The sequence below is a fragment of the Cotesia glomerata genome, linkage group LG7, assembly GCF_020080835.1.
Source record: "Cotesia glomerata isolate CgM1 linkage group LG7, MPM_Cglom_v2.3, whole genome shotgun sequence".
Classification (NCBI taxonomy): Eukaryota; Metazoa; Arthropoda; class Insecta; order Hymenoptera; family Braconidae; genus Cotesia; species Cotesia glomerata.
The window spans coordinates 21,987,308-22,010,069 of NC_058164.1; the positions used below are offsets into that span (position 1 = coordinate 21,987,308).

The 22,762-nt window shown below is 30.8% G+C and overlaps 4 protein-coding genes across 10 annotated transcripts; 2 read left to right on the top strand and 2 right to left on the bottom strand.

Annotated features, from left to right (window-relative positions):
- On the bottom strand, nucleotides 1-15,649 carry LOC123268655 (serine/threonine-protein phosphatase 6 regulatory ankyrin repeat subunit A-like). Of its 5 annotated transcripts, none has more exons than XM_044733936.1 (10): nucleotides 15,603-15,649; nucleotides 10,850-10,898; nucleotides 10,067-10,194; nucleotides 7,434-8,466; nucleotides 5,072-5,603; nucleotides 3,856-4,474; nucleotides 2,446-2,882; nucleotides 671-930; nucleotides 370-499; nucleotides 1-287 (listed from the first exon to the last, which is right to left on the bottom strand). In XM_044733936.1, exons 1-10 carry the CDS (start codon nucleotides 15,638-15,640, stop codon nucleotides 184-186), a joined length of 3,330 nt encoding a protein of 1,109 aa, XP_044589871.1. In that variant the 5' UTR covers nucleotides 15,641-15,649; the 3' UTR covers nucleotides 1-183. The 5 variants fall into 5 exon arrangements, with proteins under 5 accessions (XP_044589871.1, XP_044589876.1, XP_044589872.1 ...); XM_044733941.1 differs by lacking the exon at nucleotides 15,603-15,649 and adding an exon at nucleotides 11,055-11,196; XM_044733937.1 differs by lacking the exon at nucleotides 15,603-15,649 and adding an exon at nucleotides 10,989-11,123.
- LOC123268653 (protein MMS22-like) lies at nucleotides 11,246-17,317 on the top strand. Of its 3 annotated transcripts, none has more exons than XM_044733933.1 (4): nucleotides 11,246-11,562; nucleotides 13,301-16,087; nucleotides 16,660-16,848; nucleotides 16,923-17,317. In XM_044733933.1, the coding sequence occupies exons 1-4, from the start codon at nucleotides 11,246-11,248 to the stop codon at nucleotides 16,966-16,968; spliced, it is 3,339 nt and encodes a 1,112-aa protein (XP_044589868.1). In that variant the 3' UTR covers nucleotides 16,969-17,317. The 3 variants fall into 3 exon arrangements, with proteins under 3 accessions (XP_044589868.1, XP_044589869.1, XP_044589870.1); XM_044733934.1 differs by having other exon boundaries at nucleotides 11,284-11,557; XM_044733935.1 differs by having other exon boundaries at nucleotides 11,493-11,614.
- Nucleotides 16,882-20,563, bottom strand: LOC123268686 (high mobility group protein 20A). Its single transcript, XM_044733999.1, has 5 exons — nucleotides 20,439-20,563; nucleotides 19,750-20,365; nucleotides 18,687-18,771; nucleotides 17,341-17,556; nucleotides 16,882-17,269 (listed from the first exon to the last, which is right to left on the bottom strand). Exons 2-5 carry the CDS (start codon nucleotides 20,350-20,352, stop codon nucleotides 17,127-17,129), a joined length of 1,047 nt encoding a protein of 348 aa, XP_044589934.1. The 5' UTR covers nucleotides 20,353-20,365; nucleotides 20,439-20,563; the 3' UTR covers nucleotides 16,882-17,126.
- On the top strand, nucleotides 20,548-22,570 carry LOC123268714 (DET1- and DDB1-associated protein 1). Its single transcript, XM_044734042.1, has 4 exons — nucleotides 20,548-20,686; nucleotides 20,793-20,931; nucleotides 21,612-21,673; nucleotides 22,154-22,570. The coding sequence occupies exons 1-4, from the start codon at nucleotides 20,684-20,686 to the stop codon at nucleotides 22,265-22,267; spliced, it is 318 nt and encodes a 105-aa protein (XP_044589977.1). The 5' UTR covers nucleotides 20,548-20,683; the 3' UTR covers nucleotides 22,268-22,570.
- The last annotated feature ends 192 nt before the right edge of the window (nucleotides 22,571-22,762 follow it).

The following is a 22,762-nucleotide window of genomic DNA, read 5'->3' on the forward strand; positions in this document are numbered from 1 at the left end:
ATAATTAATAATAGTAAAAAGTGTCTCACGTTATCTAATTTTAATAGATGGCATTATTGTTAATTTGAAAATGAAACTCAAGCAGTGAGTGCATTTATGATTATGATAATGATTGTGATTATGATTACGATTTAGATGACGATGATGAAGATGATATTGACGACAAAGCGTTGTCAATCGTCGTCAGTAGAATTCAGAGTCCGAGCTATGTTGAGAATCTTTGCCATTTAAATAAATCTCAGAGGTTTGTTGAATTGACGGCTGTTGTGTAGACTCCAAATTTTGCCCTAAAAAAAAATTATTATCAATTAATAATGTTAATAATATTAATAATAAGTCATATTTATAAATATATATTTAATGAGATACCATGAGCTGCGAGAATAGTTGCCAAACATTTAGCAACAGCGGGGTTGGGCGCGCAAGCTAACGCTGGAGTCAATCCGTCTAAATCAACAGCAACTATGCTGGCTCCTAATTGAATTAGTCTTCTTGTTATCTAGAATAATAATAATGATTAATAATATTTTTGCACAGATTGTCTAGATTATAATAATTATTATTTTTATTATTATCATTATTTATTATTTTTTATTATTATCATTATCATCATTATTTATTATTATAAATGATAATTTTTTTTCAATTCTGAATTATGAGTATAACTTACGCCAACAAGACCATTCTTAGCAGCAAAATGAAGAGGAGTTTTCAATTGCTTGTTAGCCATATTGACAATTTCCACTCGCTTTGAAGGATTCTTCTGAGAATTTTCAGTTGAATTGATTAAAGGTACAGTCTGGGATGATTCGATTATATCCAGGAGAAGAGAAGCTGCTTGTGAGTGTTTTCTTTGACAAGCTAGGTGAAGGGCTGTGTTATTTCCGGCGTCTACTGCTTGGATGTTTGCTTTCCATTCCAATAATAATTCTAAAAAAATGATTAAATCCATAATTATAGCAAATAATTAAAATTATTGATATACATCAGAACTGTGTTGTAAAAATCTAAGAATGTTATTGCTATTATCACAATATAAAAGTGCTGTATAAGATTATGTATTTATGATTGATGGTCCTAAGGAAACTGCAACTTTAAGATCAACTAAATTTAGTTATTTATTTATCTTTCAATTAATATAATTTATTTAAATGATTGATTCTAATTTTAAATTCAGGAATCTATTTTAAAAAATCAGTAAATATAAATTAGTCATTGATTTAACGCTTTAAAAAATTGCGCTTGTAGTTTTTCAAATCTACTACACGTGAAATTTTTATTTTTTTTTTAAATAAATTTAACAAGAAAAATCTTAAAAATTGTCGGATGCAAAAAAAATTGAACAAATTAAAAACTATGTCACGTAATTGAAAAATTTTTTTAGAATTTTAGAAAAATTTATTTTTGACGTTTGATCAATAATTTAGAGTCTATCTGATGATTATTAAATATTTTTTTTTATATTCTGTATTAAGAATATAATAAACAAAAATGACTTGATAAGTCAATTTTCAAAATTTTGGGTTTGATTTTATAAATTTTACAAAATCAAAGACGTTCATACGCTATGCTACAATCAAATGAGTACTAACTTTTTATGAAATTAATTCGGGTCTTGAGAACAATTTTAAATTATATTAATAATCTTATAATGATTTACAACTACTTGTTTATTTACCTGAAATATTTTTTAGGAATCTATTTTAAAAAATCAGTAAATATAAATTAGTCATTGATTTAATGCCCATCTTTATTGTTTATTAAATTAGACAAATCTGTCATTTCTAACGATGTAATTAGCTGTATAAAGTGGTTGTTTTCAGTACGGTCAAAAATCAACTAAAATAATTTTAATTATACCAAGTAAAATAATAAATAATTAATTTAAACGTTCGTCAACACTCTGTATGTTTTGATGCATTTATATAAACTACATAAATCAGATAATTTTTTAAAACATTATTTATTATGGAATCTACTTTAATAATATAAATATTATAATTTTAAATTTAAAAAAATGCTGATCTGCCATAAGATTGTATGTTAAAAATCTAATTTTTAATCGTTATTAACTTTTTTAAATAATCGACAGCGAACTTTAAATTTTTTAGGGAAGATTATTGTATGATTAAACTTATCAAAACTAAAAAATATAAATTTATATCTACTATTAAGTTTACGCATGAATGTCCTCAAGTAAACTTTCAATAAAAAATTTTTAAATCTTGAATAAAAAAAAAAATTTGACAGCTCAATTTTTATTACAAATAATTATAAAAAAAAATTTTGAAAATAATAAAAAAAATGAACCTTCAAGTTTGTGTCTCAACGTAAGTTTCTCCTCACTCTCATCCATTTGTAAATAAGCAAGGTGACTTTTTTCGACATTTATCTTTAATTATTAAATTTTTAAATAATTAAGAGAAATGAATAAATAAAAATTACCTATTGTAGCAGTTTGTCCTGCAAGAGCAGCACTGAGAAGGGGAGTTCGCCCCGCGTAGTCTTGAGCTTCAAGACCAGCAAGATTAGCCCCGACGGAGTGAAGAATTAATTTAGCGCATTCGACGGATCCTGAAGCAGCGGCGACATGGAGGGGTAACCTGCCCCCAGGATTGTCTCGTGGCGCAGCAGCGACAGCTTTGCCTCCGAACTTGTCGATTAGAAGCTTGAGACACTCTGCTGAGCCCTGGTGAACTGCACAGTGGACCGCAGACAGCGGGTTGCTTTCCAGCGTGTCCACAAAGTTCTGCTGCAGAAGGTACTCTACACAATCCGAGTGGTCGTTGTAACACGCCCAGTGCAGGACAGTGCAGCCTTGGTCGTCTTTTAGAGACACTGCACTCGGGTCTGCTTTTAGTAAAGCCTCTAGAGCGTACAGTCTGTAATAAAATTAATTTTCATCAATTTTTTATCATTTTGATAAGTAATAAATTTTCTCAACCTTCCGTTACTTTTGTTATTAAGGGAATCCCGGGACTTTTATGTAAAATATTAAAAAAAACTATCAAAATTATTGTTGCTAATTATTTTCGAATTAATTTATTATTAATCTAAAAATGTTCTCAGACCTGAATTTTTTATTTATTTAGCTATTTTTAAAAATTGATTTTGAGTAACTTAGTCACAAGAAATTGCGGCTATTCCCCGCTAGCAAGTCTATTCTTGATAATATATTAATTAAACTTTCAACGTTCCAAGATTTATAGAAAATATTTGAGTATTTTTGTTGTTTAATAATTAAAATTTCAATGGAACTGAACAAATTTTTCCAACATTAAATTAAACTCAAAGAAATAATATCTTTTATAGTTAATTTTATAAAATAACATTTAGTAAGACTTAAAATGGATTTGGCAACAATGTCGAGTAAAAAAATATTCCGGGGATTCCCGTTGACGCTTCTAACGCCCTCTGGATTTTTTGCGTCACGGAAGGTTAATAATTTTTAGATAATATAACTGACGAAATTAATATAATAATTTCTTCAATTTCTTCCGTGAGATAAAAATATTTTTGTAAAAATTTCTATAAAAAATTCTTAAAAACAATCTTATAAATATATTTACATCATAAAATAATAAATAAATAAATTTTTAAATACTACTTTATGATAATCATAAATTTTGAGGTGAATTTTTCTGCATAACTAACAAATTAAGTTTCTGATAAAATTACTAGTTATAGACCCTCTTTCTTATCTCTGATAATTAAATTATTAAATTAAACCAAACACATTATATTTTCATTCAAGCGTCTGCTTGTGTAAGCGCGTCTAGATCCATCGATGAAATTGATATAATCTAACGGCCTCAGAATTTTTAGCGCGTGTTAAAGCTTAATCATAAAAATTACCCTCCAGCAGCAGCAGCCAAATGAACCGGAGTCTTCCCAGAGTTGTCTTGAACAGAGACTCTTGCCCCGTGTCTCAACAGCTGATTCAGCACAGGATCTGGATTATATTGCACCTGAATCACAGCACGGAACAGCGGCGTGTGTTTATTGATGTCCGGGAGATTGCAGTCCGCTTTGTATTCCAGCAAAATAGCTGCACATTTTGTGTGTTCATTGGCGACCGCGAGGGTCAGGGCGGTCCGATGCTTAATGTCGTACCTGTCGATCACCGAAGGGTCCTCCATGTTGTTCAGAAGGAGTTTCAGGCAGTCCGCGTGACCCATCGCCGCGGCGCAGTGCACTGGCGTTCTTTTGGTGACGTTGTCCTGGACCGAGACCAGGGCTGCGCATCTTAATAATAATCTGACGCACTGCTCGTGACCGCAGTAGGCTGCCAAGTCCAGAGGAGTTTTCCCCGTGTCCTCCCGGATGTTCGTGCTAGGAAATAGCGGCAATAACAGCCTTAAAATTTCTCCGTGGCCGCAAAAAGCTGCAAGGTGGAGCGGCGTCAAGGCGGGATTCCCCGGTCCTTGGATCAACGAGGCTGCAGTGAGGTTTGCTGATGATGGGGTTGATGAACCTGGGTAAAGAAAAAATTTTTATTGTTTATTTTTTAATGTTTTATCATTGTTAATATTCAATTTTTTTTTTTAATCATAAATTGTGATTAATAAAAATAATTTTATAATCCTTAAAAAAAATGTATGATTTTTTTTTTAGCAAATGACTAAATATTCGATTTTTTAAATAATAAAAATTAATGAAAACAATTAAAAATTTGCTAATGCGTTCCCTGAATAAGATTTGAATTAATAATTGAATTAAAATATTCTTGAGTTTTCCTTGAGAAATTTTTAATTAAAAAAAAATTGTTCTCAGTTTTCTTAAAAAATTAGTAATTAGTAAAAAATAATAAAAAGTTTACTACTAAATTCCTTGACTAGGATTTAAATTTCTTAACTTTTTCAAATTTTCCATAAATTTATGATTAAAAAAAACAACATTGCTAATTTTTGTGAAAAATTAATAATTAAATAAAAAATGTTACTAATTTTTTTCTAAATAATTAACTAGATGAAAATAATTATTAAATTTTCTGAAAAATAAAAAATTACCAACAATATTATTACCAAAAAAAAAAAAAAAAAAAAAAAAACTATCACATCTCAACACTAACCTGGAGAAGCCGGTGAAACACTTTCGCAGCGAATCGGGGGCGAAGGGTGGCTGCTTTTCAAATTAGTCAAAGTCGAGGACTGATTATTAGAAATGACCGTCGCGGAGACGTTCAACAGCGCTTCCAAGGCGGACTGGTTTCCTCCGGCTACGGCGTAGTGAATCGCGGTAAATCCACGCTTGTCTCGGATGTGAGCGTCTGCTCTGTGGGTGAGTAAGTATCTGACACACTCCCCAGCATAGTCTCCACTGTGAATCACTGAAAAACTTCCAGCTGCCAGGTGTAGGCACGTCGCGCCGTTTACGTCCTGGGCATTCGGGTCACTGCCGTACCCTACCAGGGTGAAAACGCACAAATAGTGACCTTGGTTCGCGGCATAGTGCAGGGCCAGTCTGTTGTCGTTGTCAGACAGTCGGAAATTCGCTCCGCTGGACAGCAGAAGGTCTAGACAATCCACTGAACCCTTGAATGCCGCGGAATGCAAGGGCGTTCGCCCGCAAATGTCACGGGAGTCGATTTTCTTGTTATCCACCTAGAAAAAAAAATTAATGTGAAATTAAAAATCAAAATTTACTTTTAAAAATTTCTAAATCTAAAAAAATAATCAATTACTAGCAACCTTTCAGTCACTATGTGACTGCCGTGACTTGTAAACTATATATAAAGAAATTATGCTTTATTAAATAATGACTTTTGTTAAATTGCACTGTACTTTCTTAAATATTGACGTTTTTAAAGATATAAGCTCATCCCAATGTTACATTTATCAAGAGCTTTCATTTGAGTACCCACATGCATTTTTGATATATTTTTCATATATACATATATAATATATATTTTAAAGATATAAGCTCATCCCGATGTTATACTCATCGAGCTTTTATTTGAGTACCCATATGCATTTTGATATATTTTTCATTTATACATATATATATATATATATATATATATATATATATATATATATATATATATATATATATATATATATATATATATATATATAAAATTGATGTGGGTACTCAAATGAAAGGTCTCGATGAGTGTAGTGTCAGAGTGAGCTTATATCTTTAAAAATGTCAATAGTTCACAAGATACAAGGTCATTTCTTAATTATGTATCTAGAAATAGAGCATTTACGAATGCAGCCTAAATACTTATCATAATAAATTGACTATCGGTGAGAATGATACGAAACCTTAAAAAGGCACAAATTCAAGTCAAGACTTTTGCAATGACATTAAATTACACTAAAAAAAATCAATTTTATCATATGACTATCCTGGAGTCAAAATTTTTCTTATTCTCTTAATAATATAGATTATTTAAATTATCTCAGTACTTATACGATTTTATGAAATTGTATACAAAGTTATCTAATTTAATTCATTGTTAGAGTTTATTTATTTTTTGTTAGAAATAACGGCAATATTTTATCAGTTCATTTTATTTTATTATTATGCAATAAAATTTTTTAAAATTTCAATAAATCGATTGCTACTTTTTTACTAGCTTTATAATTAGTTTGTTTATTAATTTACTTGGTCATATGTTTTTTTTTATATGTATTTTTTATACATTTTTTTAAACCACCGTGATTTAACAGATAATTCAATTAAATTTAAAATATTAATCCCTCCGATATTTATATAAATATAAATTAAATGCTGTTCGTTGGTAAGCGGATTAATTGAGTACGGCTGGATCGATTTGGGCATTTTTTTTTCAATCCTCGTAATAATCCGAATTAAATTTTTATACTAGGAAAATTAGTTAATCAGAAAGAAAATTAGTTCTTTTTTGTAGAATTTATTTATCAACTATCGATATTCAAAGGATTCAAAGAACAAATGTTCAAAGAAGAAATTTTAAGTAAGAAAATTAAAAAAATGTTGACAAACATTTTTAAGAAAGAAATTTATAAGAAATAATTTAAAAAATTCGAAGTAAGTTATTTTTAAAAGACAAATTTCAAAGCAGAAATTTTAAGGTAAAAAATAAAAAAAATGATGAAATTTTTTAAGATAGGAATTTATAAGAAAGGTTTTCAAAAATTTCGAGTAAATAATTTTTAAAAAAGAAATTTGAAGAAAAAAAATTTTTAAAATATTGAAAAATATTAAAAAAAAATAAATTTAATTTAATTCAAAGGATGAATATGAATAAATCTTGTTATTTTGTTTGTTAGTCCTAAAAAGATTTGCAGGGAGAAAAAATTTTAGTAGTTACAAAAAAAAGTCAGAAAAATTCTTACTAAATATAAGAATTATAATTTTTTAAAAAATTTCTATAAAAATAACTTTTGGTTAAAAATAAGTAAAATTAATAAAAAAAAAAAAAAAAAAAAAAAAAAAATATGAACCTGCAATAGCTTCCTGCAGACTTCAATATGCCCAGCAAGACAGCTCAAATGTAAGGGCGTCCTCTGTTCAGCATTCCTAGCCGCAGGAGAAGCTCCGCACTCCAACAAAGTGGTGGTAAGGCACTCGTGTCCCAACCAAGCGGCAATATGCAAGGCAGTGTTTCCATTTTTGTCCCTAGTGTCCGGAGAGGCTCCAGCATCCAGGAGACTTTTGCTCCTAGTGAACCTACCGTGAATAGCAGTCATATGAAGCGGAGTCCTGCCATCCTGGGACTGGACATTAATATCAGCACCAGCGCTCAGAAGAATCTCCAAACAGCTGACACCTTGAGTACTCGCAGCCGCTATATGCAACGGTGTCTGTCCTCTGTAATTAACAGCTTCAATATTGGAGCCGTGATAGACCAGGACAGCAACGGCCGCAGCGTGTCCGTTCAAGCAGGCGACGTGGAGCGGCGTGTTCCCGTAAGAGTTCTTCGCCTCGATATCAGCCCCTGCCTCGATCAGGATCTTCAGACACCCGAACTTCCCCGCAGCTACCGAGACGTGCAAGGGAGTGTAGAGATTCCGATCCTTGACGTCGACCTCAGCTCCGTGCTCCAGGAGAATTTTTACAATCTCTTCATGACCTTCGGAGACCGCGTAATGCAGAGCGCACCGGTCCTCCTTGTCCCGGGCGTTTATTGCACAGCCTGGCTGCTCCAGGAGCAGGCGAGTCATCTCCACGTGCCCGTTCGAGGCCGCGTAGTGCAAGCAGGTCCTTCTTCTTCGGTCCATCAAGTTTATGTTTTTGAATAATTTTGGGAGGATCAGGCGAGCACATTCTACTGCGTTGTTCGCCGCTGCTACGTGCAACGGCGTTCGCCAGGTCGTGTCTCGGATGTTCACCGCTGCATCGTGCTTCAGCAGAACTTCCACTGCTGCTACGTTCCCTGAACAACACGCTCGGTGCAACGGCGTCAGCCAGTGCTTGTCTTTTTTGTTCACTCCGGCTCCGCTTAGGATCAACGCTTCAAGGATTTCTGGATCTCCACTGCAATTTTAAAGATTATTTATTATTTACAATATTCAGTAACAAATCGACGGTCTAATTAGCAATTTGTCTAACTCCTTGTTTTTTAGAGGGTGTTTTTTTAACATTTCGATGTAGCAATAATCCAATTATAAATTATTTGAATGATTTAGACCTAAATATTATATCTCTATTAGATATTAATGATATTAAATGGTTTTTTAAAGTAATAATAAATTTTTAACTAATTGTTTTTTTCGTACAAATAGAAGATTCTCTAAAATGGAGTTAGACAATTTGCTAATTAGAACGTCGAAATGAAAGGTCTTAAGGAGTTACATACACAGTAAAAAATTTTGTGTTAAATATTTAACACTTTTTTGTGTTGATTTAACAAAATAAATGTTAAATTTACACATAAAAGTGTTAAATATCCAACGCAAAATTTTTTGACGTAATGACGCAAAATTTTTTACTGTGTGGATTCCACGGCTTCAAAAAAATCCATTTTTTTTATTGTCTTATTAAATTCTACATCTCTAGAATATTGTCCTGAAGTTTCAAGTCAATCCGAGTAATAATTTCGAAGATAAGCACAGTTTTAAAAAATTGCACGCTCAAGGCGCTGTTTTATTGTCACTCAAAACTTTTAACGCGTTTTTCTTAAAACTGTGGTTTCAAAAACGGTTGTCAAGATTTCTCGAGAACTAAACAACCGATCTTGATAAAATTTTAGATAGGTCTCCGAGGTACAATTTACAAGTACTTGGACGAAAGATTTTTTTTTTTCAATTACAACTATTTAATTTAAAAAAGAAAAATGCCGCGAAATTTTAACCAAATCTTTCATTTTTTCGTAAAAACTTTTGCCAAAAATCCAATTTTCATTTTTTTTTGCTTCGTCCAAGTTCTAGTTTAAAGTCTTAACTAAGGCACGTATTTTTCTTTTTTCATTTCAAATGATCCTACTAGGAGTTCTGCTGTTAACGCGGACGCTTTTTTATTTTTTTCAAAAATTTCAGTAATCCGTTATTAAATATGTGTCTTTGAGACAGTAAAAAGTTCGAATTAAATATTTCATTTTTTATATTAAAAAAAAAAATTGTTAAAAATAGGCCATTTTTTCCCTGAGGAAACCCATATGATCCCTTAAAATCGGATATAATCGCAATTCTGTATCTTAGTTAGTATAAAAAATAATTTATTTTCATAAAAAAAAATTTCAGGATTTTTTATTACTAAAATAAAATTTTTTCGCTTTCGATTTTTAGTCTGAAAAATAAGTGTTTTTTAGTCTTTAATCATTAATATTTCTCAAAATAAATTTTTTACTCGTTTTAAACTACGAATAGAAACGTAAAACACTTGTAGCTATCGGTTCATATGCATTATTTTACTATACGATTTTTTTTTGTAAATATTATATGCTCTCGAAGACGGAGCTCAATGATGTATCATAGCTATTGTAGTAGACTAAACTTACAAAATTATAAAATTTTATTGGAGTTTTTAAAAAATATTTACCCGACATGGTATTAAAAAAATACAATACCGCCATTGAAATAAAATTTTGATTTTAAATTACTGATTTATTTTATCAGTATAAGATTATAACTCTTACATAAAAGCTGCTGCGTGAACCAGCGTACGCAGTTTTTCATCCTTCCAATGGACACTTTCCTGCTGTGTCGCCAATAAAGAGCGAACTTCTTGGATGTCACCAAGGAAAATCGCTTGCAGTAATGGTGGCTGTAAATTAATTATTTCTGTTATTGAAAAATCACTCTTTAAATATTAAAATATATTCTTAATCTTTAAATTTCAGTCAAAAGTTAATTCTTAGAATTTTTTACTTTTAAAAAAATTTTAATATTTGTTATTAATTAATTTGATTTCAAGAAAAATATTAAAAAAATTTATTTTGTTGTCTAATCAGGATCAGAATTTAAAAATTACTAATTTTACAGGTTAAAAACAGAATTTACAAAATTACAATAAATATTGTCGTTTTTTTTTTCAATTAAATAAAATATTACAATTTAATATTTTTAATTTTTAAAATATAATTAAAGTAATTAATAAAAAAATTGTATTTAGTGTAAAAAAAATTAAATTTTCATAGAAATATTTACAATTTTTTTTTATAATAATAATTGTTACTGAAAATAATTATTTTTTTTCTTTAAACTTTGTTTTTTAATTTTTTTGAATCATAAATTTTATTTTTTTAAATTAGTATGTTCAATTTTTTTACACATTTTAAAACAAGTAATTAAAAAAAAAAAAATATGAGTTTTATATTAAAAAAAAAATAAGTAATTTAAATTATAAATAATTAAGCAAAATATGAGTCATACTAATTTAAAAAAACTATTCCTAATTTTAAAAACCACAAAAAACTTACCCCATCACTGAGTTCCAAAAAATGGGTCATTGTGCCCAGATTGACATTCCTTAAAAAAATAAAAAACTGAATTAAACAATTAACAAACTCAAATATTACAAAGCAACACAAAAATTTCAATCCACTGACAAATACATACAAAATCTAGACATAAAAACCTGAAGCGCGCCGCACCAGCATGCCAAAAAAACTTACAAGTACCCACCAGCTTCAACTATATTAATTAAAATTAATATCACAAGTATATTACTATCATTAACAATGCATTAGCATCGAGCGTAATAACAATTAAAAATTATTGTCTGTTTATTGTATAGTTTCCATTGATATTGAATCTTTGTCCATGATGGTCGCCATTAATATTGTACAGTTAAATCCCGGAGTTAATAGTTACATATGTACAGTGTAAAGCTGTCAGCTGATTTCGGCACAAACTGTAGAGTAACCGGCAAAACCGCGTCTTCTCTGAAATTCAATAGCAACAGTCAACCTGAAACAAAAGAAAACACTATGAGTAAATTTGTGACGTTCGATTGTGCTGGAAAAATTAATTCAAATGACACTAACCTGACAAAAACTGCAGCACTGATGAAGGAACAACTGGACCGCTGCAAGGAATTCCAAGTTATTGACGACCGGGTGCTGCTCTTCGACCACGAGCTTCCCGGGGCGACTGCGATCCTGCACCTGCAGCCTCTTATAGAATGCGTAGAGTATATTTTTGTTTTTTTTTTTTTATAATTTTATATCACCTAGTGCTCAAAGGTTGGTGAAAAAATTGTGAAAATTAATTTACCATTTTTTATTACAAAAAAAATATTTTTTAAAAATTTGCACTTGTAATTTTTTTTCTATCTCTAGACATGAAATTTTTTTATTTAATTTTTTTCATAATTTAATTTTTGAATTTTCATTACAAATCAATAATTATAAAAAGAAAAAATATTTTTAAATTCGAATTTTTTTATTTTTTTAATTCCTACTTTTGGAATTTTTTTGCTAAATTTTTTTCAACATAATTTAATTGTTAAATAAAAATTAAAAATTGGTCAAAGGTTGTTAATTTTTATGTCATAAAAAATTATGATAGTGTCTATCTGTCAATTTCTTTTATTTTTTATACCTAAACTAGCAACCTTGCAGTTACTACGTGACTGCCGTGAGAATTATAAATAAATAAAATTTTGCTTTATTAAATAATGATTTTTATTAAATTGCACTGTACTTTCTTAACTACTGACGTTTTTAAAGATATAAGTTCATCCCGATCTTACACTCATCAAGAGCTTTCATTTAAGTACCCACATACATTTTCATATATTTTTTATATATACATATACATAATATATATAAATGTATGAAAAGTTGATGTGGGTACTTAAATGAAAGGTCTCGATGAGTGTAACATCGAAGTGAGCTTATATCTTTAAAAATGTCAATAGTTCACAAGATACAAGGTAATTTCTTAATTATTGATATTTTTAAAGATATAAGCTCATCCCGATGTTACACTCATCAAGAGCTTTCATTTGAGTACCCACATGCATTTTTGATATATTTTTCATATATACATATATATAATATATATTTTAAAGATATAAGCTCATCCCGATGTTACACTCATCAAGAGCTTTCATTTGAGTACCCACATGCATTTTTAATATATTTTTCATATATACATATATATATAAATATATATATATATATATATATATATATATATATATATATATATATATGTATATATAATTATATAAATATATAAAAAATTTATGTGGGTACTCGAATGAAAGGTCTCGATGAGTATAATGTCGGGTTGAGCTTATATCCTTAAAAATATCATCAGTAGACAAGGTACAATGTAATTTCTTAATTAATGAAATTTTTTAAGAGATGGACTTATTTCGATGTTACATTCATCGAAACCTTTCATTTAAGTACCCACATGGCATTTTTGATATATTTTATGTATATTGTATTTGTGAAATATATAAATATATGAAAAATTGATGTGGGTACTCAAATGAAAAGTCTCGATGAGTCTAATGTCGGGGTGAGCTTATATCTTTAAAAATGTCAATAGTTCACAAGATACAAGGTCATTTCTTAATTATGTATCTAGAAATAGAGAATTTTCCAATGCAGCCTAAATACTTATCATCATAAATTGATTATCGGTGAGAATGATATGAAATCTTTAAAAGGCACAAATTGAAGTTAAGACCTTTGCAGTTACACTAAATTCCATTTAAAAAAAAACAATTTTATTGTATGGCTATCCTGAAGGCAAAATTTCTCTTATTCTCTTAATAATACAGATTATAAAAAAATTCACATCTATAAATTTAATAAAATTACTTTTAAATTTTTTCAAAATATTTTTTTTTTTTAATTTTTTCCCAACCTTTGAGAAAAATTAACCAAAAATCAATTAAAAATAAAATCTTCCAGGATGAACCTGCGGATTTTAACGCGCTACGAGAAGTACAACCCCCGTATCTTAGAAACAAATTCCCCGGATAACTTATACCAGCTCCGTAAGTCAGTCTGCGATTTCCTGAGCTACACAATGAAATTCATCAGCAGCGTAGACAATGCATGGTTCAATGAAGAAATCTCCCAGTTCCTAGACCTGCAAGACATTGACCGGATCCTGCAGGTCCTAAAAACGTTCATCAGCAGACTAAGAACCCGAGTTCCAGCTGCAATCTTCCACTATGCAGTCTCGAACATCGGGAACAAGTGTTCCCAACCAGAGTTCCACCTGTACCACATGCACCTAGAGCTTCGCTGGCTCTTGATATTATTCACCTACGTGCGAGCGAGCAAGTTCATAGTAGCAGAAATGATAAACGACTTGAGCACGACCTTGGAGCTGGTGATCGACGACCTGATCTACATATCCTTAAAGATCTTCGAGAGACACTCCGGGGACTTGAGACTAAAGACCCCATACAGCTGTTCCTGTGCTAGAGAGCTGTGGCTGATGATTCAGTTTATCATCGAGGACTGTGACCAGATCGAGGTCAGCTTCTGGGAGTACGTGAACTGCGCGTTGGACAAAATCACCCCTACAGCAAAAAGTGAGCTGTTCAGCGTGTGGCTTATTTACCACCTGGGGATCCTCCAGGGGTACAGCATCGACGGAATCTTTCATGGTAGCAGCAGCGAGAGGATCAAGGACAATTACACCAAAATTGAACGAATCCTCCGAGGGTTTTCCCGGCACCCTGGAGACGTTGACGAGGAACTGAAGCTGCTGATCCCGCTGGTGAAGAAGCTGACTACTGAATGGTGGGAGTTTAGAATCATAATAATAAACCATCTCTGGGAATACTTCCCCCGGAGACTGGAGCACCCGTACCTGACCTCCCAGGGCCTGTGGTCGCTCTCGATGGACCGGAAGACTCCTCAAGAATTGTTGAAGCAGGTCAAGGAGAGGATTGACGGCAAGGACGCTGAGTCCAGCTACGGGATGTTCCTTAATTTCCTGGGCTGCGTCCTCAAGCGCCAAGATGGAACCTCCGGTAAGAAGAACTACTGGTACCAGATCAAGGGCCGGATTTGCTCCAAGTTCAACAAGTGCAAGGTCCAGGAATTCAACGAAGCAGCGCTGCTCAATTTCATTTCTCTCTTCCTGACTCTAGGTGTCACCGCTGATGTTGCTGATGTTTGCACGGTGATGCTGAACCTGCTGCCACCTGTCTTGCAGCCGGACAATAATTCCAAGAGGACTATTTTGAGCTGGAAAGGACAGCTGTGTGTTCTGCTGCTGTACAGGGAGAATGATTTAAGCTTACAGCCAATTGCTGACAGGTTTGTTGAGATGGTAAACGTTATCTGTTGCCGACAGGACGAATTTGGTAGGTCGATGATGTCTACCTTCATCGACACCTTGGGTACTTTGGTGGTGGGTAGAGGAGATGAGCATCTCTTGATTAGTGGATGGATCGACAGGTATTTAAGAGAGTGTCCTAAAAGCAAGATTCCAGTTTTGCTGAAGCTGATCTTGGAGATGTTGAACAAGGACAGCAAAGATGTCCTGGCTACTTTGATGGTCAACGTTGTTGGGTGTCTTCGCACGATGGTCTTCTCTGGGGATTACTATGAAGACCTTCCGAATCTGGCTGTTGAGTTCACTGTCCAGGCGGCTAGGTACAAAGACATTGCTGAAGCTAATCGGCAAGAAGCTTCTTCGCTTTTTGTTCACTTTACCTCGACGTTGAAGGTCAAAGACGCGAGGATTATCAAGAACTACCTGACTGGCGTCCTGGGGCACATTGAGCTGGAAAGTATCAGGGGGATCAAGAATTTTAACTTGATTGTCATCCAGGCTTGGTTTAAGTGTTGCATCCATGGGTTGGATTCTCCGGGAGAGATGGAGGAAATTAAACGCTGCGTGGTTCAATTTGATGAAATTCGACAGCTGTTTACTCAGCAGGAAAGGGAAAAGTTTGTTAAAGAATCTGAGTCGTTGATTTCCTGGGCTATGGCGTTGAATAACAGGCGGAGGACTGCACAAGATGCAGCTTTGGATGTCAGGACTAGGTCCGTATTGATGAATCTTGACAAGTGGATCTTGGGGCCGATAAGACCTGAAACTCAGGACAGCGAATTGGCTTGGTGGATCTACAGATGTCTTGGCACGATATTTCTCTGCTGCGGCGCGATGATGCACACCAAAACTCATGCTAGCATGCTGGTTAATTACATCAACAAGTTTGTTCTGATAAAGAATGAAGAAGATTCTTACCTGAGACACCTAAGCAAGAAGATATTCTCCATGGTCATCTTGGGGTTGGAGGCTGCTAATGCTAAGAATGATGTTACTTTGTTCAATTTAGTATCAGATCTGCTTCAGGCGTATCTTCCGCTTCTTGTTACTGAGTCCGGAGACGGATTTAGGGTCGCCGAATCACTCACCAGGTGCTTCACAGACACCGCTAGTGATTTTTCGGTTTTTATTGTGGAAAAACTAGCGGTTTTTCTTAAAATTTCTCAAGATAATTCAATGCACAAGCACGGGTATCTGGTGATGGCGCTGATTAATCACCTGCTGGATGTTTTTGTGGCTCAGAATAAAAAGTATATTGCTGAGTCGATTGTTTTAAAGTGCTCGGGTAATATTGTCGAGGCTTATATCAGGACTCATGAACATCATCCTCATAAGCAACAAACGATTAAATTTATCAATTATGTCTGCGGGAATAATTACTTCAGAAGTGATTTTAAATTGAGGTTAGTTTTTTAAATAGTTATTTATTTTCACCGCTAGGTGGCGTTTTTTTTCAAAAGTAAAAACTCAATTTTTATTTTATATAAGTCTTTACTGATAATTGATATAAAAATTATTCTCAAGTAAAATTAAATTTTGTAAATTAATTTTTTCATGTAAGAAGAAATTTGAGGTTAGTTTTTTGAGTAATTACTTATTTTCACCGCTAAGTGGCGTTTTTTTTCTCGAAAGTAGAGACTTAATTTTTATTCCATATAACTCTTTGCCAATAATTTATACAAAAATTATTCGGAAGTAAACTCGAAGTTTGTAAATTAATTTTTTTATATAAGAAGTTTGAGGTTAGTTTTTTAAAATAATTATTTATTTTCACCGCTAGGTGGCGCTTTTTCTCGCAAGTAGAAACTTACTTTTTTTATTTTATATAAGTCTTTGCTAATAATTAATACAAAAATTACTCCAAAGTTTATAAATTAATTTTTTTGTTTTTTTTTTTTTATTTATACATAAGAAGAAATTTTTTTGTGAACTTGAAGATTTATTTAATAAAAAAAATTTTTTTTTTATTTTTTAGAGTAAAATTAGCAAGTATTATTGCTTCAACTTTGATTAATTATTTGCCATCAAATTCGCAACCTACTTGGGAACTTTTACAATCAATAAACACACGAGAATTGTCAAAAATAATAATCACACAAGTACAACAAGGTATCATTAAATTACAACGAGGATACCATCACCCGCAAAATGCAAAATCACTCAGGTAAGTAATTGATTTAAAATAAATTCAATTGACTTTAATTAATTAATATTATTATTATTATTATTATTTTGCAGAGATCTATCGAGTAAACTCACAGAACACGTGAAAAAATTAAATTAGTAATTTAATGGGTGTTATGTAGATAAGATAATATTTGTACTGCGTTGAACGCATCACTTTCGCAAGTGCCTTGACGAGCGATGTTTCGAATTAGTCGTTGCGACATTGGGTGACGATGGCGGAGGCAGTGCCGGTGCTGGTGAGGAAGGAGACGAAGGTCATCCTATCAGATCAAATTGGGCAATAGCATTTTGCACTGCGTTTCGGAATGAAGTGTCTGAATTGCTGCCGCTGGTAAACAAAAATTCTAATCGCTCGATATAGCTGTCGATATTTTGTAAATTGGCACCATCGTGTGTTCCTGTAAATATTTTTACCGATATATAATAAACTATATTTATGTAACAGATATTTGTGTAGGTTGATAAAAACCTTTGAGAGGGACTGAAGCAAAACAACTGGCCAATTGATTTCGTAGAATATCAAGATGACGCTGCAGAGATTGGTTCGTGGTTCGTTGCTGATTTGTTTCTGACTCTAGTCGATTTACTGCTGCGTGGAGGCTGTCTACGTGAATCTGGAGAACTGCGTTTTGAGATTCACAGTCAGATGTTGCTTTTCGTAGTTGCCGTAGTTCGGATTCACAGGCTGTAAATTGGTTCATTTTTTAATTATGACAATTTTTAATTGATAATTTTTTGTATAATGATAGAAGAATTTATTAACTATTGATAAAATTATTAAGGGGTTAGATGCAGTCAGAATTGAAAAAAAATCGATTTTAAAAATAGGGTAAAATACCGTTTGTGGCCAGTATACCTTTTAGAGCCACTTTATTTTCAAATTATGGCATAAATATTTCTATAAGCGTAAGACTTTATGAATTCAATTCGTATAAATTTACTAATTCACAAATTCTATAAAAATTGTACTTGAATAGTTAAATTTTTTACAAATTAACTAAAATATCAAGTGACCAAAATTGGTCCTAAGATCACCAAAACAGGTACTTCTACCCTATTTAATGGAAATTTATAGTTACTTTAATTAATAGTTTTCAAGATATCTGACAATTTTTTAAGTAATATGAAATATTTTACAAAACTCGAGCTAAACAGTAAAAATAATTTTTTTTATAATTTGGGCAATTTTGAACAAAAAGTTATTATTATTAAATTTAACTAAAATTCATAATTTTATCATTTTAAATTAATAAGATTGATCAAAAAAGGTAACCTTTACTCAAACTAAAACTCAAAATTTGAACTCTCAAAACTATATTTTCAAACTTTGTGATTACTTTCATTAAAAAACAACTCCTAGAATTTTAATTTAATTTTTACAGCTTATTTAAAGTATAAAAAGCTGGCCTTTGATTTATTTATACTTTTTTGGAGTCGCTAAATATGAAACTTTTTTAAGAGCGGTTGATAGTTGATTTTCAAACGGGTTTTGCTCATGAATAAGCTAAAATTTTGAAAAAAACGCTTCGCTCTTCGATAGATAATTAAATTATCTATCGAAGAGCGAAACGCTTTTTTGAAAAATTTTCATTTATCTATGCATAAAATCCGTTTTAAGATTCCATAAGTTGTACAAGTATGACAGAGATACTTTTATTTGTCCAATAGAGGGTGAGAGAGAGAAAAAATGTAAACTCTTCTTAAATTAATCTTGTTAAAAAAATTCTTCAAATTATCAGATGTCTCTCAAAATTTCAAAATCATAAAATTTTTTACTGTCTAACTTTTATACCTAAAATAATATTTACACAATACCTTTATTATGATTAAGAAACTCTTCAGTGAAAATCGGAATATCAAATCCAGAGAACCCATCATTGTCTTTTTCCGACAAATTTTCCTAAAAAAAGAAAAAACAAAACATTCATTAAAATCACGAAAAAAAATGATAATTAAATTAGCAGATGTTTGACTATTTTTCTTATTGAAAAAAAAAAAAAAAAAAAAAAAACTAAAGAAAAATTTAATATGTAGAAAATTTTTAAATGTCTCCTAATTTCAGTATCATAAAAAAAATGATGCTGAAGTTGAGAGACATCTGATAATTTTTAGAAACTAATAAATTATAGCTCAAAAAATTAATAAAAATTTCCATTTTTGAAAGTTGTAAAAGATGATTAATGCAATTTTTACGTAACATTTTTCTAGACCTGGTTTAGTTTTTAATAAAATCAAATTTCTGCTAATTTCATCATAAAAAAATCAAAATTAAGTTAGCCGACATTTGAAAATTCTTAGAATTTTTTCTTATTGAAAAAATTATTACAAAAAAATAAAAGAAAATTTTCATTTGTAAAAAAACTTGAAAAAACTATAAGTGCAATTTTTTAAAAATACTTTTTAGTTCTAATTTAATAAATTAAAAAAAAATCAAAAGGCAAAAACGTCGGCTAATTTTAGTATTATAAAAAAAATGAAAATTAAGTTAGCCGACATCTAAAAATTTTTAGAAATTTTTACTGAAAAAATTATTACAAAAAAATAAAAAAAAATTTTCATTTATAGAAAACTTGAAAAACTATAAGTCTAATTTTTAAAAAATATTTTTTAGTTCTTATTTATTAAATTAAAAAAAAATCAAAAACTTCGGCTAACTTAAGTAAGGTAAAAGACCCAGTTATTGACACTTGTAATTTTATTTAACTTAAATAAAACAAATCGACTCTAATAAATATAATTTTTTAATTATAAATTTTAAGATAAATAGTTTTTTAAGAACATTTTATTTTTTTAATTAGAATAAAATTGCAAGTGTCAATCAACTAGGCCAGTGTCAATAACTGGGTTTTTTACCTTATTATAAAAAAAAAAAACTCACAATTTGATCAGTAGCCGGCGCATCAGGAACAACCTTCTTATCGTTAACCTTCTCCATGGTCTGTTTCTCACTAAACGACCGATAAGCTTCAGTCTGCTTGTAATTACTGTACTCCCGGTTGTACCTCTCCTTGTCCTGCTCAGCAGCCACCAGATACTGCTGTTTCTGATCAGCTGGTAGCGAGCTCCACTCAGCAGCCAGAGCCTTGGTGATGTCCGCGAATGACATGTTAGGATTTTCATTGCGAACTTTGTCACGCCTGTCATTTAAGAACCTGAAGTACCCGGTGAGCGGTTGCTTGGGTGCTTTCGCGTCTCTGGGAGTCTTTTTGCGCTTCTTCGACTTGTTCTTGTTCACCGGAGTGACATTGTTGGTACTCGCGTTCAAGGATTTCTTGTCACCCGCAGAGTCGGCTTTGTCTTCAGCGGATTCACTGTACGGCGACCTGTTCCCGGAGAACTCCTCACCTTCCCCGTTTACGTTTGACGGCTGCTGGCTCGCCGTCATTATTGTCATCGAGGACACCGACTCCTCGCCATTTACCGCATTGTTATCGTTTTCGCCCGTCGACGTCGCGTCGCTTCTTCTTGAATTTTGGCTCATTATTTATTTCTTCCTAAAATTTATTTAATGTTTATTATTAATTACAATAATAATAATAAATATTTTACAGGTTAATATTTTCTTACCTTTTGCTGCTCTGTGCTCTGTAAATCAAGCTTACAACTCTGCAACTCATACGCATGCGCTAAATGCAATTTAATGTCGAAGATTTGATGCAAATGTCAAGCATAACCTCAAAAAAGTTGCATCATTAATCACCAGGAGAAATTTTCAAGGCGAAAATAATTTTGTTTATTAATTGTTACTTTGATAAGTATTTAATATTGTTCATTTAATTGAAAGTATTTTTTAATTCTAATTCACTGCAACTATGGTGAGAAAATTATATTAAGAGTTTTGTTTTTTTTTTACCGTTAATTATTTGTACAACCGTTTGGCATCTATGTTTAGAGTTTTCTAACATCTTATTATGGTTTCAGTCTGTCTCAGAGTTTTTGAAAGGACTTCCGAGCCACGACGAAAATAATTTCGCTAATTTTCATACAGATAACGGTAATAGGACTTGTGTTAAAAGACCTTCTGTTTATTTACCCACCAAGGATTATCCTTCAGAGCAAGGTATCAGATGTTTTGTGTATTTTTTTATTTTATTTAATTATTTTTAATTACTATCAGTAATATTGAGGTAGCAAAATTAGTTTTTTTAAATTATACAAATAATTTGTGAGTATTTATTTAAAAAAATTTTGGAGCGTTTTTTGAGTTAGTATAAAAATAACTAATTAAATTTACAATTTTTTTATAGTTAATTTTTTTAAAATTAAAATTGACTAAAATAGTTAAAATCCTCATTTTAAAAAATTAAATTTTTTATTTATTATTATTATTATTAATGGTAAAAATCAGCTAATCTGACAATTTTTTGTTTTTATTTAAGAAATCAATTATTATTAATTTTATTTAAAAAATTTTAATAATAATAAAATTAGCCGACATTTTTTATTTTTTTATTTTGTTTAATTTATTAAATTATAACTCAAAAATATTAAAAAAAAATTGCAATTATAGTTTTTGAAGTTTTTAACAAATGAAAAAAATTTTTTTTTTATTTTTTTGTAATAATTCTTTAATAAAAAAAGTCATAAAATTTTACTCCATTTTTTTTTTTTTACAAAAATTACATTTTTTTTGTTAAAAAAATTCTATAAATTGTCAAATATCAATATTATTTATTTATTTATTATTAGTAATAATATTGTAATTATTATTAATATTGAAAATAATTTTTTTTATTACAGTAATTGTCACAGAAAAAACAACAATTTTACTCCGTTTCCTTCATCAACAATGGGACAAAAAGGTACTTAGTCAACAAATAAACTAATTACCCTGATAGCCAAGTTGGCCGCAACTTTCTGTCAATCTACTGCCGCAACTTGTCACCAACTTGGCGGCAACTCTTGGAAAGTAACTCGATTGGTGTCAACTTGTTCACCAAGTTGTCAGCAAAAGTTGCTCTGAAACTTTTTCACACCAAGTTGACGATAAGTTTCTCAAGAAATTTGGCGACATATTGCGGCAGTAGATTGGTCTCTTTTTTCTCAGAAACTTGTAGCCAACTTGGCGCCAACAGTTACAAATTTGGAAGTTGACCGCAAGTTGTCGCTAAGTTGGTGGCAACTATCTGACACCAACTTGGTTGGTCTGAAACTGTGGCTATCAGGGTATAAAAAAAAAATACTGTAATAAAATTTTCGAGTACAGTATTTTTATAAGTATTTTAAATTAAATTAAAAACCATAAAAAAATGATGAATAAAATAAATGATGTTTCTAAATAGAACGCTGAGCGAAAACGTGATGTATTATCACCAAATGGCGGCAGTGATCAATCTGAAGATGTTACAGTCCGTCGCTGTAAGAGACCACGTCTTGATCTCAACAATACTCTTTAATACACGATTACCTCATTTACAAATCAACAAAATAATAATCAATAATAAGTAAATTCATTTTATTCACACACGCTACATTCCAAATACTGCGGCATGTTACATTTAAATTAACTATTCATTTCATTATATTAAATTTTGCAAAAAAAAAAGAAAAATATTTTCATAAACATTGATATTAATTCAATTATGATTAATAATAATATTTATGCGTACTCTATTTGTAATTATGTGTAATTGACATTTGTGTGCAATGCGTGTGAAATTTTAATGTCGCATTACCAATAAATTTAATTGTAATTTTAAGTTTTTTTTTATTGTTACAATTTTTTTAATAATTTAATATTAATTGAAGAAAATGAAATTGAATTTTCAATTAAATAAAAAATAATTATAAAATTCGAAGATAAAATTAACAAAAATAAATCTTAAAGTCATGTTAGTAGAATTAAAATTTTTAAAATTACAAAATTTACTTGAATATATACAATGTACTTA

Bases quoted from the DNA above. Each gene is read 5' to 3' on its own strand.
- LOC123268686 (XM_044733999.1), bottom strand. From the start codon at position 20,352: ATGAGCCAAAATTCAAGAAGAAGCGACGCGACGTCGACGGGCGAAAAC. The intron at 18,772-19,749 runs GTGAGTTTTTTT...TTCTTTTTTTAG, and splicing joins CGCCGGCTACTGATCAAATT to GAAAATTTGTCGGAAAAAGA. The intron at 17,557-18,686 runs GTATTGTGTAAA...ACCAATTTACAG, and splicing joins GTTTCTTAATCATAATAAAG to CCTGTGAATCCGAACTACGG.
- LOC123268714 (XM_044734042.1), top strand. The intron at 20,932-21,611 runs GTATCAGATGTT...TTTTTATTACAG, and splicing joins GGATTATCCTTCAGAGCAAG to TAATTGTCACAGAAAAAACA. The intron at 21,674-22,153 runs GTACTTAGTCAA...GTTTCTAAATAG, and splicing joins ATCAACAATGGGACAAAAAG to AACGCTGAGCGAAAACGTGA.
- LOC123268655 (XM_044733936.1), bottom strand. From the start codon at position 15,640: ATGACCATGGAGAATATCTTCTTGCTTAGGTGTCTCAG. The intron at 8,467-10,066 runs GTAAGAGTTATA...TTAAAATTGCAG, and splicing joins GTTCACGCAGCAGCTTTTAT to TGGAGATCCAGAAATCCTTG. The intron at 5,604-7,433 runs GTTCATATTTTT...TTTTTTTTCTAG, and splicing joins TCTGCAGGAAGCTATTGCAG to GTGGATAACAAGAAAATCGA.
- LOC123268653 (XM_044733933.1), top strand. From the start codon at position 11,246: ATGTACAGTGTAAAGCTGTCAGCTGATTTCGGCACAAACTGTAGAGTA. The intron at 11,563-13,300 runs GTATATTTTTGT...AAAATCTTCCAG, and splicing joins CCTCTTATAGAATGCGTAGA to GATGAACCTGCGGATTTTAA. The intron at 16,088-16,659 runs GTTAGTTTTTTA...TTTATTTTTTAG, and splicing joins AGAAGTGATTTTAAATTGAG to AGTAAAATTAGCAAGTATTA.